We start from the raw sequence: 14000 nt of genomic DNA on the forward strand, positions 1-14000 counted from the left end.
TGACACCATGAGCTCGAAAATCACTCGCATCCTACCGAAACTCATATCCCTCTACTACTCTAAGTTGTTTCGACTTCCTTTGAACGAAAAAAAATGGCACTTGCATAGAGGCCTTATTTAAATATAAAAATATATGTTGTGCTGGTTAGCTAGGTCATGATAAATATGTCCATTTTTCTTTGTCATATATACTATTCTAATTCTTTTCAAAATTATTAGACCAAAATCACTAGTTGCTTCGAATTCGCTTCGAATTCGTTTCGAACCTAAAATTCATTATCTTCGTTCTTCTGTTTTGCTAGCTCAGATCAGCTATATTTTTTCGACTTCACAACAACGAAACTTTCGCTTCAACAGAATTTTTTCGCACCCCGTCAGTTTCGTTGTAGCGGGGTTCCACTATTCTAAGTCCCAGTTGCCACTATCTTGGGTATGCAGTGCAAAGAACCAGTCTGTGATTTCACAACTACAGTCGCCGACCGTTTATTCGGACTCGACGGGAACCGCCGAAAAGTCCGAATAATCGGGAGTCCGAAAAAACGGATTCACTCGAAAAAAAGCACTTTTATTGGCCCGATCGCCCGAAAAAACTGTCTATGCGCGTCTGCACACACGCACGCTTACGCGCGACCACGTCGGCCTGTACCTCTGCGAGTGTCTGGCCGTCGCTGTAGACAGACAACAGCATCGATATGGCCTGCGCTAAGTCCGCATTTGATGGCTGTGGTGCGGGCGGCACGTCATCGTCGGAGTCACTGTCCGCCAGCGCCGGCTCGCAGACCTGACGGACGATCTCGTCATCGTCCAACTCTGCGCAAGGCAAAACGGCACTGTCGAAGTTGGTGAACTCTTCAAACGTACCCGCCCCCACATCGACCCCGCTAGCACGAAGGTCGTCCAAAATGTCCGCTGCTGCGGTAGGCGGACTCTCAACCGCGGGGTTCTGGCCTGTGGCACTGTCCTCCTCAATCCCAGTAATAAATCCTGCGTGGCGGAAGCAGTTGTGGATCGTTTCCTGAGTCACTGACTTCCAGGCATCGGACAACATGCTGATGGCCGTCAGAACATCCACGACGTAGTTTTTGTTACTGTCGACGCATAACAGCACACGATTCAGGAGGCGCGACCGGTAATGAACTTTCAAGTTTTTGATCACGCCCTGGTCCATGGGCTGCAACACGCTTGTCGTGTTAGGCGGCAAAAACTCCACTGTCATAGCCTTCAAGTTGTCGATATGCCCATGGGCACCGCAGTTGTCGACGAACATCAGCACCTTGCGATTTTGCTGTTCGTACCGGCGGTCGAGCTTGCGAAGGTACTGTTCGAAGAGTTTTTGCGTAATCCACGCCTTCGAATTTGCTTCATACCACACAGGGAGTGATTTGACGCCTTTAAAACATCTTGGATTTTTTTATTTCCCTATCACGAGGAGCGGAAGTTTCTCCGTCCCCGTCATGTTGCCTCCTACAACAACTGTCAGTCGCTCCTTGCTATGCTTCCCCCCATGACAGGGTTCGCCAGACAAAGCTAGCGTCTTGTTGGGCAGCATCTTATAGAAAAGTCCAGTCTCGTCACAATTAAAGACGTTTTCTGGTGGATACTGGCGCAGCAGTGCGCACAGCTTGTCGGCGCGGTAGTTGGTCACGAGCGTTTGGTCGACGGAACCACTCTCGCCGCACATTCGCTTGAAGGCCAGGTCGTACCTTTTCTTAAAGTTGCGCAACCACCCGTCACTGAACTTGCAGCCGGTAATACCCATGCGCAGGGCGAGCGTCTCTGCTTTCTGTCTCAGCAGATCGCCAGACACGGGTATTTTCCTAGCCACCGTGGCACTCAACCACATGTTCAGCGCTTCTTCAAGCTGCGGGTGGCTGCCGTCCCGGAAATTTTTCTGCGTACCCGCAGACGCTTTCTCAGCTGCCTCCAGGATCTTAGCCTTCTGCTTGAGGTAGTCCGAGACGGTTTGCTTGGAAATGGAAAATTCCCGAGCAACTTCAGACTGAGGTCGGCCGCCTTCTACCTGGCGAATTATCTCCGCTTTCTTCGCCATCGTGAGCGTCTTGTAGCTCCCACGTTGGCCGCGTTTCTTCACTCCCGACGGCGCAGCAACGGGTGGCGTCGGAGCCATTTCAGCACGCCACGGAACACACAAGAGAGCGAGAACACAGAGAACAAGACGAACCAGGCCTACCCGCAGAAGCAACTGACTGACACCACTGACACGCTGACACAAACGCCAAACCACGCCAAACGCCACAGCGAACAGACTCCGTAAGTGGCTTGGCTTGGCCGCTCGACTGGCTAAAACCGAAAAAAACGTGTCGCCAAACATAGCCTTCGAGATCGGCAATGGCGATTTCTGCGTGCATTTTGACACTGGCCCGACGTCCATTCATAGCTAGTGCAGCATATCAGTGCTGGCAACCTAGCAAACGTATTGTTAACGTCCCTGTCAGCGTGTCATGGCGTACGGCGACGCATCCGGTCAGTCAAACGGAGTCCGAATAATCGAACGGCGCACAGCGGGGCGTCCGAATTTTCGGTCGTGAGTTTACATTAGGTTCAATGGGGCGAGTGGCGGTGCCACGAAGATGTCCGAATAAACGGGCATGTCCGAATTTTCGGCGTCCGAATAAACGGTCGGCGACTGTATATAAAGTGAACCTCACCGGTCGTGGTCCTGACCACAGCCTGGCCGGCAGACGTAGCCAGCATGACCGTCTGGTGCTGTTGCTGCTGCAGAACCCCAGTGCCGTCAGCCATGGTCTGCGGCGTCTGCTGGGCAGGGGTAAGCAGCAAGTGCTGACCGGTCGTGGTCTGAACGATGCGACCAATGCCAAATGGCACGGCCACCCGTGCTGGACCAGTCCCATGGGCCGGCTGCTGGATCTGCAACGTGATGGGCGAACCCATCACCGACTGGCCGCCACCAGCCACTGCAAGCAACAAATGAGATGGAATATTCTCTGCGGTATGCGAATATTTGAGAATTTCAAATGTTTTTCGGACTTCAAAAATATTTTGGACTTCATTAAAGTGGACTAAAAGGCAACTTGCTGCCTGCAGGAACCAAACTTACTACCTTAGCACAGTTAAATCTGCTTGTAACGAACTCCATCCAACAAATTCTGCGATATAACGAAGTTTTTCTATTTCCCGATGTTACTCCTTAGAAGCAAATGTATTTGGGAACTCTATGTAACAAAGTAATAGCAGGAGACGTCCTTTATATAAAGAATTTTCGCCACAGACAATCTAGCAATTTTGCCCCGGATTTGGTCATTTTGGCATGAGCATGCATCTTTCCCGTTTGCCCAGCCGACGACGCAGCTGTGTGAACATGCCCTCTCCCTCCCTCCTAATGAAAATAAGAAAAGAGGGCCACTTTTGCATTGGCAGTGCCACGCCTTTAATTAGCATCATGTATGTCGGGCAGCGCTGCACACGGAGAGCGCTTTACCAGATAGTTTTCCACGGTATCCGTGTCGTTTGCCCTTGGTTACGAAGCCATGCGCGCATGCATGGTTTCACTGAGCGGGCATTGAAAAACGACATTAAAGTGACTCAAAGCAGAACTACATGCCTGGTGCCTACAGAGAATGCTGAACGTGTAAATTACCGTAAAGAGATGACTAATGCTAATGTTCCATGCTAATGTTAGCCCAAAATAGACTTGCGTTCTTGCATCATTTTTTGGGATTCAGTTATTGCTGCATTTGCAAATTTGCCTAAAGGATATATCAGCCTCCCGAGCAGCTAGGACTGCCATTTTTATTGTGACATGTAGCTCTATCTTTAGCGTACACAATTTTACAAAAAACGGAATATAGGTCGAAAAAAAAAAATGCAATGAAAAGTCGACCCTCATCTTTTATTTATCTATTTATTTATTTATTTATTTATTTATTTATTTATTTGTTTGTTTGTTTGTTTGTTTGTTTGTTTGTTTATTTATTTATTTATTTACTTATTTATTTATTTATACAATACTGCAGGCCACAAATGGGCCCAAGCAGGAGTGGGGGTGTTACAGAGCCGTTAGAACAATTGTACAATCTTTGGCGAGGTAAAAACAATAAACAGGACAATACAAAATATTTTGAAAACACTGTAAAATATTAATACAAAATTTTACAAGTCAAACATTTGATCAATAGATTTCAGCACATTGTCAGATGAAAGAATTTCATGCGGGAGGTTATTCCAGTCGGTTATAGTGCGGGGAAAAAAAAAAAACTTAAAATTGTTAGTGCGCGCTGTGATAGGCGAGAACTTTGCAGAATGGTAATTCCTGGTGGGACGCGATGATAACGGAGTCAGGAAGGCCGATGTTTCGAGTCTGATATTCCCGTGTAATAATTGGAAAAGAAATTTTAGCCTATTCATTTTGCGTCGAGATTCCAAAGTAGGGATTTTATTCATCTGCATTAGTTCTGTCATGGAGTCATAACGGCGGTATCGGTTGTAAATGAAGCGGACGGCTAATCTTTGGATTTTTTCGAGATTGTCAATGTCTTTTGTAGTATGTGGATCCCAGACTATGCATGCGTATTCAAGGCATGGTCGTACTATTGAGTTATACGCAAGAAGCTTTATGTTCGCAGGCGAATTTTTCAGTTTATGTCTTAGTAAGCCTAGTTTTCATCATGCTGAGGCGCATACTTTAAGAATGTGGGAGGACCATGTTAGATTACTAGTAATTGTAACGCCAAGATATTTAAAGCTATCAGCTCGCGAGATAGGAAGACCATTGATTGTGTACTGATGTTCATATGGTTGCTTTTTGTTAGTAATACGCATAAATACGGTTTTCTCAGTATTTAGTTTCATGTCCCAAAGGTCGCAACAATTATTTATTGCGTCAAGGCTATCGTTTAGAATTTGCTGATCATTAGAAGAATTAATTGTGGTGGATAACAAACATATACCGGTCATTGGCAGAAAAAAACGTGGAAGTCTTGTGACAATGAGCAGCTGAAGTCGAAAGCCTCAATTATCATCGTGAGCATCAGCAGCGGCGCCGTTGGGCAAGGCTAGGCAAGGCCTACAGTGTTCTGTTAAGGCCATTTTGCCTCAGTTATTTGCTGTGCGAGTCTGCTGTTTCATTTTTTCCATTTGAAATGAGCGGTAGTCGATGGCAGTTTACGATAGGCTTTGGGTGCGACGCGATACTTTGCGATTTTTAAAGGTTTCTCTTTCGGAGATTCAAAATTTAAGGGGGCAGACTGGTCTTAGGGACTAAAAAGTGACAAGAAATTCATTTTTTAAAATTGACATATTTGGTTTCTGCAAGTATTTTTCTATCAGTCTGCAAATTTTCAAACACCAGGAAGTGGTAATTTTCTTGTAATGTCATTCTAACTGTCCAGATTCATGGTACTGTTAACATGCAAAACCGGAACCGACTTCGAGGCCTCTTTATAATTTGCCAGCACTTGTGTTAAAAGCTCTGCTACGACTTTATGAGCACCTTTATGAGGATTGCAAAACGTGTGCACCATGATTGTTACTTTTTAAAGAAGCTGCGTCTTTTCAGTTTTTTCCTTTTCGCTCAAAACAACTGTTCAATTTTGAGGCCTCAATATCTATGCAGCTAGGGCAGCTACAACAATATTTATTTTTGCAATGAAAACCTGTACGCGTGTAGAATGCAAGTATGGAAGCAGAATTTAGAGCACAAGCCCTTTTAATTCATTACTCATCAAAATTGTAACACAATTCCAACTGCTATTGAAAATGGATAGTTCATTTTGCTGTAAAATAACCAAGAAAAGGCTAAAAACAAAAACTCTTCCATAGTTTCAATCTATACTCGCTTGTCTAACCAAGAAAAGGCTAAAAACAAAAACTCTTCCATAGTTTCAATCTATACTAACTTGTCTATGTCGGCATACCTTTAATTAAGCACTTTTTTTCTACGGCGGCCTTAAACAATAGGGTGTGAACTTAAGTTATCTCAGGAACAAGATGAGTTATAGAAAAACTAATTAAATATTTGAAATCAGCAGAAAAAACTGCATAATCCCGTGCAGTTGCAAGATCACTAAAGAAATAAACAAAAAAATGTCTAAGACCAGTCTGCCTTAAGGGGGGACGTGGCAAGTAAAACTAATTTTTTTATTAATGTACTGTTTGTGATGAAATTTGGTGTGTGTATGTGGATGATTGTGAGGATTCCAAATATGAAAACCGTTTTCAAATACCTTTTGTACTTTTTGAGTTACAAGCATAATTATACTAATTAATGCTCTTCACACTTAAAGAGATAATTATTGCTAAATGAAATTATTTTTTCATATTATTATGTTCCCAAAGCATCAACTTGTGCAAAGAAGCTATTAGTTGATTTTTCTAGTTCTTGTAACCATAAATAAAATTTCCAAAACATGGATGTTGTTTTGTGCACACATCGCAGTAATTATAAAATGTGTTCTAAAAATTTTAAATGATGAGTAAGAAGAGAGATAAAGCTTTATTGCACTGCTAAAGGCCTCCTGAGCCTAGTGCAAAAAACGGAACGACTCTATCAGTCTTTGTTAGAAAATGACAGATGTTCTAGCGAAGGCACATAGGCGAAAATCAAGAGTTGAGAAAACTGACTTTGAAAGTTCACTCTTGTTTGGAAGTTCACAACATGCCTAAAACACTCAGAATCTTCCTGGGCAGTAATCCTGAGATGCTGTGGCCTTGGCCTCTGTAGAGCGCAACCCAGTTTTGCGCTTCTTTGTCGTGGAACAATGCGCCTTTTGAGCCCTCTTTACCCTTTTGGCATCCTTTTCGGCTGCTCGCCGCAAAGAGCAGTCTCCTGGATTGAAGCCCAGTTGAGCAGTGATCTCTTGCAGCGCACTCTTGCAGCCACCATTGAAACGGCAGACTGCATCTGCAACTGCACTTTCCACACTTCGAAGGGACGCGAACTGGCTCTTGGACTGGAGTGACCAAATGAGGCTGTTCATACTCTCCACAGCGTTCTGGGTTTTTCCCTGCGCACACCTTTCAAGGAGCTCTTTGTTCGAGAGGCGCTTGTAGATTGGCAGCAGTGCCACTTGCACGTGAGGGGGCAGTTTATGTTTGTGAGGCGGCAGCGGCTCTCCCTTGGCCAATGCCTGATTGTGCGGGCACCAGGAGTCAGTCCCACTTGGGCACAGGTCGTGGTGTGGATCCTGGTCTGTGGATGTTACATGGTAATAAGTGGCCATGATGGCCCTCTCCATGCCAGGAACATCATTGGGGTGGCTCTTAATGGCCCAGCCATAATAATTCGTCAACTTCTTTATCAGGCCCTGCGTCAGCCGGCCTTTGCCACCCATGCTCAGTCCTCGGCCTTTGGATTTGTGCTCATCAAGAAGGTTGCGCAAGGAAGTGCCCATTCTTTTTTTCACATGGTTCACACACTCCTGTTTCTTAATCACCATGTAGCCATACACCTTGTCTTGCGTGAGGGCAAGGTACGTACGGCTGTCACCGTCGCAGAGCACATTGATGTATCGAAGCTTGTACTTGGTAAACGATCTTTCAAACATGATCCTAGCTGCTTCTACTTCCATTTGGCCTGCATTAGCATCGGTGTTCTTTTGGCACTGTGGCTTGTGTTTCTCAAGCCACTCCTCATAGTTGTCGTCACCTGGCTTGGGGCCAACAGCACAGCGTTGGCAGTAGTTGGACAGGACACAGTGGTCCAAGACCAAGCCTGTGTACAGCTCGATTACACAGCCCACGCCAATATGACTTCTGTGCCCCCTCGTCATCCACGTGCCGTCGTAAATGACGTCAATGTTGCCTGGCACTCCTCCTAGGTCCTTGTAAATGTCATGCACCTTCTGTGCACTTTCTGCTTCAATGCGGGTGGCAGCTGATGTGGTGGCAGGGTGGCTGTACTTCCTTTGCAGTCTCTGGTAGGACTTGTGGTGCAGTGCTCGATGCGAAATGTCCATCGCAGAAAAAATGTCATTTATGGCAGATTGTTTTCTGCCAACTGACTGCACAGCCCTCAAAGCACGCACGTTTACCTCAAAGGGGTTCGTTTTTTGTTGCCCGGAGCACCTCGGGGACGACCACGCACTGTTCACTATGCCACAATTGTCACAAAAAAGTCCCATCCTCGCCGCGAGTCCAAGGCAGTGCGTAGTCTCGAGGCGTATCGACCCTTCGTCGCACTTGTTGCACTTTACTGACGAAAGCAGACCGTTCAGCATCTTCTTATTTACAATGAAGAATGTGGAGTCCTTACCGCCGTCATTTTCGTCGCAGCCTTCGTTCAGAAGCTCGAGCTTCCGCTTTGAAGCGGACTTCAATGCTACGGCATCCAAAACATCCCGCCTTGTCTGCGCCCGCTGCGCGATTTCTTCACTGCTCGGAATCTGGGCCGAAACTCGCGATAGAATGTTCGACGCGCGCACGCCCGGAGTTGCAACGGCTGCCGACGCGGTGCCACCGCAATCGGGTTCGCGAGAGCGTCCATCACGGTCGACGGCATCCGGCGGTCTGACATACGACGATGTGGCACCTTCCACACTCTCGGCCTCACAACAATCAGCGAAGGGTCTGAGTAGAGGCTCCGTGACGCTTGAAGAGCATGCTCCGTCCGGAACTGCGACTGGGACGGCAGCCGCAGTCGTCTGCCCTTTGTTCCAAGCTTTCCGACGCTTGCCGTACTTGTGGACGCTCCGGAACTTTTTTTGCGACAACATAGCACCGCAGTATGAGCAAGCACTCAGAAGAGACCACCGATGTAAACAAAGCTTGGTAAAAAAAAAGCGGCGGCCGCAGATGCGCTCGCGCTTCCAAGGTTGCCAAGGTGCGCGGCGCAGCTTTGACCAGTAAGAGGTCGCGCCTGCTACCACGTGACCCGCGCAGCCAATTGCCGTTCTTCGTTTTTGTTTTTTTACTTGCTCCTCGCGCTTTTATTTTCACTCGGCGAAATACGAGACCGCGACCATCGGGAAGCCGGCTTTCTCCTCTTTCCAAAGCTACCAAAATGGCGGCCCACAGTCAACAACTTAGCGCGTTTGTGCGGCGTGAACAACACCGTTTCAGGGGCTTTTTTTTCGCACTTTTCGGCGACTAGCCTCGGCAAAAACACTATTTGCGGGATTTGTAGCGCACGTTTCGCTGTAATATTTTAGAACAAGGAAGTTGAAGGTCTGAAGATTACGAAAAAAAATAAATCAGAAAATCGCATATTTTGACCAAAATCGGCACTTTACTTGCCGCGCCCCCCCTTAAAGGAGTCTACCTATATTCCGATTTTTACGGTAGGTGTGAATTTTCGAATGACATTTTCGAATTTTGCCAGGAAATGCAGCATAAAGCGAGTGTGTCTGCAACATTGATATACGAAGTGCTAAAAACCTTGCTAAAAATCATCAGATCAAAAAAAACATCCTGACGATTGGGTGGCTTATGTTCATCAGTATTCAGGCATGTGCCAATAGTGGCTCTCCAATACAAATTTCTTGTGTACCTATTGTTAGCCGGTATGACATCTCAGAAACTAAATAGCTTAGGGGAAAATTAATTAAATTTTTGAAATCAGCATTAAAAACTCAATCACACTGCTAATTTTCTTTTTAAATGGATGAAAATATCTGGCATTTCCTTTCAAGTAGTGTCCCCCCTTAAAATCAAAGTTCACCATTGCTAAACAAGTGACCCCCCCCCCTCCTCGCTTCACATTTTTTCATGCTCGTTCAAGGCAGGTGGTTTCATTTTTGTTTGAGCATTTGTCGGCAGTTCTAACATGCGGAAGGGGGATAGAAACGGGCCGGCTCATTTGATCTCTGCTTTAACAGCGCTCGCGCTTTTACCCGCTCGTAAAAGTTACGATGCATGGGGGGCATGAGATCAATTTGGATTTGTTACTGAACATGGCGGTGACTCCAAAAAAACCACCGATAGTACACATATAATTTCTATCACAATATTAAAGAACTTTTTGCAGCTAAATAAGTGTTCTGGGTTAGCTCCCTTTTCAGTTCCCCATTTGTTTCTAATTTGTGCGCTTATTTTTTAAATTTTCGTACTGAATTTGCATACAATGAAATCTTCTTTATAAAAAGCTTTTCGAAGAATCTGTCAATATCGTTATACACAGGTTTACTTGTATGACACATCCGATGCTCCACCAAGTGAGCTACATCTCCTATACATTGCTCAGCTTGTTCTGATTAACAATGTTTATCAGAGAAAAAACGAGCCACTGAAAACGTCCCCTTGCATCTGAAGTTACTGTTCCTCGAGAAGGTGAATGCAGCAAAGGACAAACAAGTGGATAAAACTCACAGGCATTGGACTTCTGCACCAACTGCAGCATGTACTCGCCGCTCCCTCCTCCGCCAGCAGAGGAAGGGGCAGCAGCCACCACTGGGCTGTGTGCACGCGGTGTCACGGTGCCCGGCGTGGAGACAACCACCAAGCGCTGCTGCTGCTGCTGCTGCGGCTGCTGCAGCAGGCCACTAGGATGGTGGTGAGCCTGGGTGAGCACGGCCCCGTGACGAGCCATGGTGAAGGTGGTGCCACCAGCCGGCACTCCCTGGTGGCCCGGCCGCACCACCATACCGGCGGTGTTGTGGTGGGCCCCAGAGGCGGCCACCAGCCTCTGGTGGTGAGGTCCTTGATGGCCGGCCCCCGTCATAGGCGATGCTGCTGCCCGGGCTGCTCCAGACTGCAAAGACCAAGCAGAGAATAAACTGACTTGGACACCTTGGCCTACTCAGGTAACATTTACATTGCACTAGTCTAGGGTTGCTAGTAATAGCTAGCAATACATTGCCAGAAAATGCTTTCTCATGTACGCTCTAACTGTGACTCACTTTTTCATTTGCAACACGTCACTTTCCACATAGCAATGGAAATGTCGATCCATTACAGATACCGATACCGAAAGACATATAGGTTCGGCCAGCAAGTAATCATGTCTTACTGACAAATTGCAGGTTAATCACACAATACATGCACCATGTCGATGGAACGAGTCGAAGTTCTGAGTGAGTCAAGGATACAGAGTGAATAATGTTTGCTCCTGCCACACACCCAGACATAAATCGAGATCGGGAGAAGTCTCAGGAACCGGGATGCAGTAGCCAGACAAAAACGCACCCTGGGATGATCCCATGAAAAGCAGAGAAAAAAGGTTCCTCTTTCATACATGCAGCCGCATTGTCGTGTGAACACATCACAGAAAAAGTAGTGCCACCTCCTGCCCTACTGTGAAACTTGTTACAACGGACTACCCTTAAACGGAACTCGAAGGGGCAAGAGAAGTTAAAAGTTGTTCCACTTATGAGAAGTTTCATTTAAGCAAAGCCCAAAAAATGAATGAAATATGACTTTATTTCTAAAGCACCAACTGTGGCTGACTGAACAGAAACATTTTGAAGTATGCAATACTACTATAGTTGATTAGAAAGAAAAGTGTCTCTAATATTGCTGATTCGGAAAAAAGGAGGTGATAACAATTTGCTTGGCCTTGTTCAAACATTTTCTCACATGCTAGGAGTGCATTGCTAAAACGCTGGGCGGGAACTCTGTGCCACCATTGTGTTCTAAGATGCTGCAACAGGATGGCAGCATCTCTTGCTGCACTGTCAGCCACTGAATTGGGCCGCCGATTCATCTGGTGCAAGATGCCAAGCTAGGTGTGACGACGCTTCTGTCGGGGTGCCTGCTTGACGGGAGCCTCCCTTGGCAAATTCTCTAACGACGTAACTGAATTAGGTTGCACCGAGTGGCCTTTCCGCTTATGTAGACAAGCCATGACCACAACCCTATTCATTTGAGTGCCGTCGTTTCAATCAAGCCAGGTTTTTTTGTTGTTGTTGTTCAACTAACATGCGTATACACATTGTCTAATTTCAAATCTCCTGCTACGCGGGAGCTTTTCTTCTCCCGATAGTGTTTCCAATGGGGGTTCTGGGACAATTGCTGTCAGCTGGGTTCTCACTTCTCGTCCAAACATCAAACTTCCTGGCATTTGCCCTGTGATGCTTTTAACAATGTTTTTCTGCCTGAAGAGAAAGCACATGATGCTGCGTTGCATAGTCCTAGTCTGATCGTTTGTAAGGGCACATTTAAGGGGAGACACGAGTTTCGAAGGTCGAAAAATTTCCGAAAAATCGATTTCTTAAACTATGTTTTTTGATAATATATAAGGTCTGAAGAAGGTGTTCCTAAAATGCTATTGCCATGTAATGCGCATTTGTCGAGTAATTCGGTCTCATCGTCAGTTTCGTGGCCATTTCACTCGCGAAACCACCTTGAAAACGGTCATGATCGACTCCGTGGCGCCCGAGAACCTCGCCGAGTAGCGCGGCCATTTTCGTCTCATTTGAAAGACGTATTGTTTTTTGTTTATTCCTAGCGGAAGTGCGCTTTTCGTCTATCAACAGCGCAGCTATCGCGAGTAAAAAAGAACCATATACTCACACATCATTGGTTCCCTAGTGAATGTCAAAAAATTCGTCTGCTAGACAGTGGTGCGCCATCTGCCATTTTGTGGCGAGGCCTAAGCGACGGTTGTGCAATCCATGCGATGGCAGGCGGTCATCAAAAGTTCCATACTGCTCATGCACTCGTCAAGAAGCGAAAATGGCGTCTGAGAGCATGCAGCATCTTATCAGCGCAACCCTCTGCCTTTGAAAACACGAAAAAAGCTGGCTGTGCTAACCCTATCACGAACACGGCTCTTACAATCACGGACGCGACAGCCGGAGCCAACGATCACCGGCGAGATCTGCGCGTCGGCACTTCCCTGGTTTGCGACGCTGAAAAGGTGGCCCTTGATTGTCGTGCGAGTGACATTAAAGACCTTTCGTCGACGTCAGTCACACGACGTGAGCGTTCTGTTTTTCGAGAATCGGAAGGGACCGCGACTACTGGAACGCCGTCCATCGTTGTAAGCTTAGAGATAATTAATAAACTGCTTCAGTGCATGAAGTGCGGTGAATGCGGCGGGCCTGGCAGCATTTCAAAGAAATATCGGGAATATGGCATCGCCACGAAACTTATGCTAACATGTGATGAGTACGGGGAACTGAAAACTGTTTGGTGCTCACCGAGAGTGGGGGGGGGGGGGGGGGATGCGGCGCGCAGCTCATTGGAGATCGACGTGCTCGCGGTTTGCGCGGAATCGCAAATGAAAAAACTTGTGTTGAATTGCACTTTTTTTTTTCACGGCGATGCATGTACACAAAGACTAACATGAAAGTGGCAATGACTCCTGCCTCGCAAAAGACTGTCGCGCACATTACTGACGACAGCGCGAGCACAGTGAGAACGCTGTACGCCAACCTGAACTATTGAAAATCGGGAAACATCTCGGTGGTATCGCCTCGAAATTTTTAAGGAAGCACTTTGAAGCCATTCTTAGTGCCCCCCCCCCTAAACAAGCTCGGTTGAGTATGTGGCCCCGCGGACAAGTTACATATCAGGGTTTATCTGCACAAATATGCTACCATTTGGACCAGAGAAGGTGGTGCCGCGTTCACAAAGCCAACACTAGCAGACGCACCTGAGCTGAAGGCGTCGAGGTGCGGATGTGCAGCCTGATCTTGCCAGGTGGGCACCTGGGTGGCGGGGGCGGGTGACTCTCGATTGTTTCAACAAAGTGGCACGACGTCTGGAACTTCTTGATGCGGTGTGCAGCAAACGCTGTCAGACACAGCTCCACATCGGCAAGCAGCAAGTTCAGGGCCGAGAAACTAACATGCTGCAAAGAGGAACACAGGTACTCTGAGTAAACGCGGCCTGAAAAATCCATTTGTTGATTCATTGACTCTTAAGTTTCTAAGACTTTATGACCAAACAATTTACCCTAAGTAGGCCTCACAGTTCAAAAATCTTTTTCATCAAGAAGCCTTACACTGACTGGTATATATTCTTGGCACAAAGTTTATCAAAAGGTGTGATAGATAAAAAATGTTTCTACATTTACTCCCCTAGATCTCATAGCCACAAAAGTTCAGTTAAAGACTGCAAATGACTCTGCCCATATTTTGCTTGTC

General features: G+C 46.5%; 1 protein-coding gene across 6 annotated transcripts in view; it reads right to left on the reverse strand.

Annotated features, from left to right (window-relative positions):
• The window catches only part of dom (domino helicase), a 182152-nt gene that overhangs the window by 108268 nt on the left and 59884 nt on the right, over positions 1-14000 (reverse strand). For all 6 annotated transcript variants that reach the window (XM_075889020.1, XM_075889019.1, XM_075889017.1 and 3 more), the window contains exons 15-17: positions 13508-13705; positions 10282-10663; positions 2670-2936 (exon numbers count right to left, since the gene is read on the reverse strand). In XM_075889020.1, coding sequence (XP_075745135.1) covers positions 2670-2936; positions 10282-10663; positions 13508-13705 — 847 coding nt within the window. The remainder of the gene's footprint in view (positions 1-2669; positions 2937-10281; positions 10664-13507; positions 13706-14000) is intronic.

Source organism: Rhipicephalus microplus, chromosome 3, assembly GCF_043290135.1.
Source record: "Rhipicephalus microplus isolate Deutch F79 chromosome 3, USDA_Rmic, whole genome shotgun sequence".
In the NCBI taxonomy this organism is placed as follows: domain Eukaryota; kingdom Metazoa; phylum Arthropoda; class Arachnida; order Ixodida; family Ixodidae; genus Rhipicephalus; species Rhipicephalus microplus.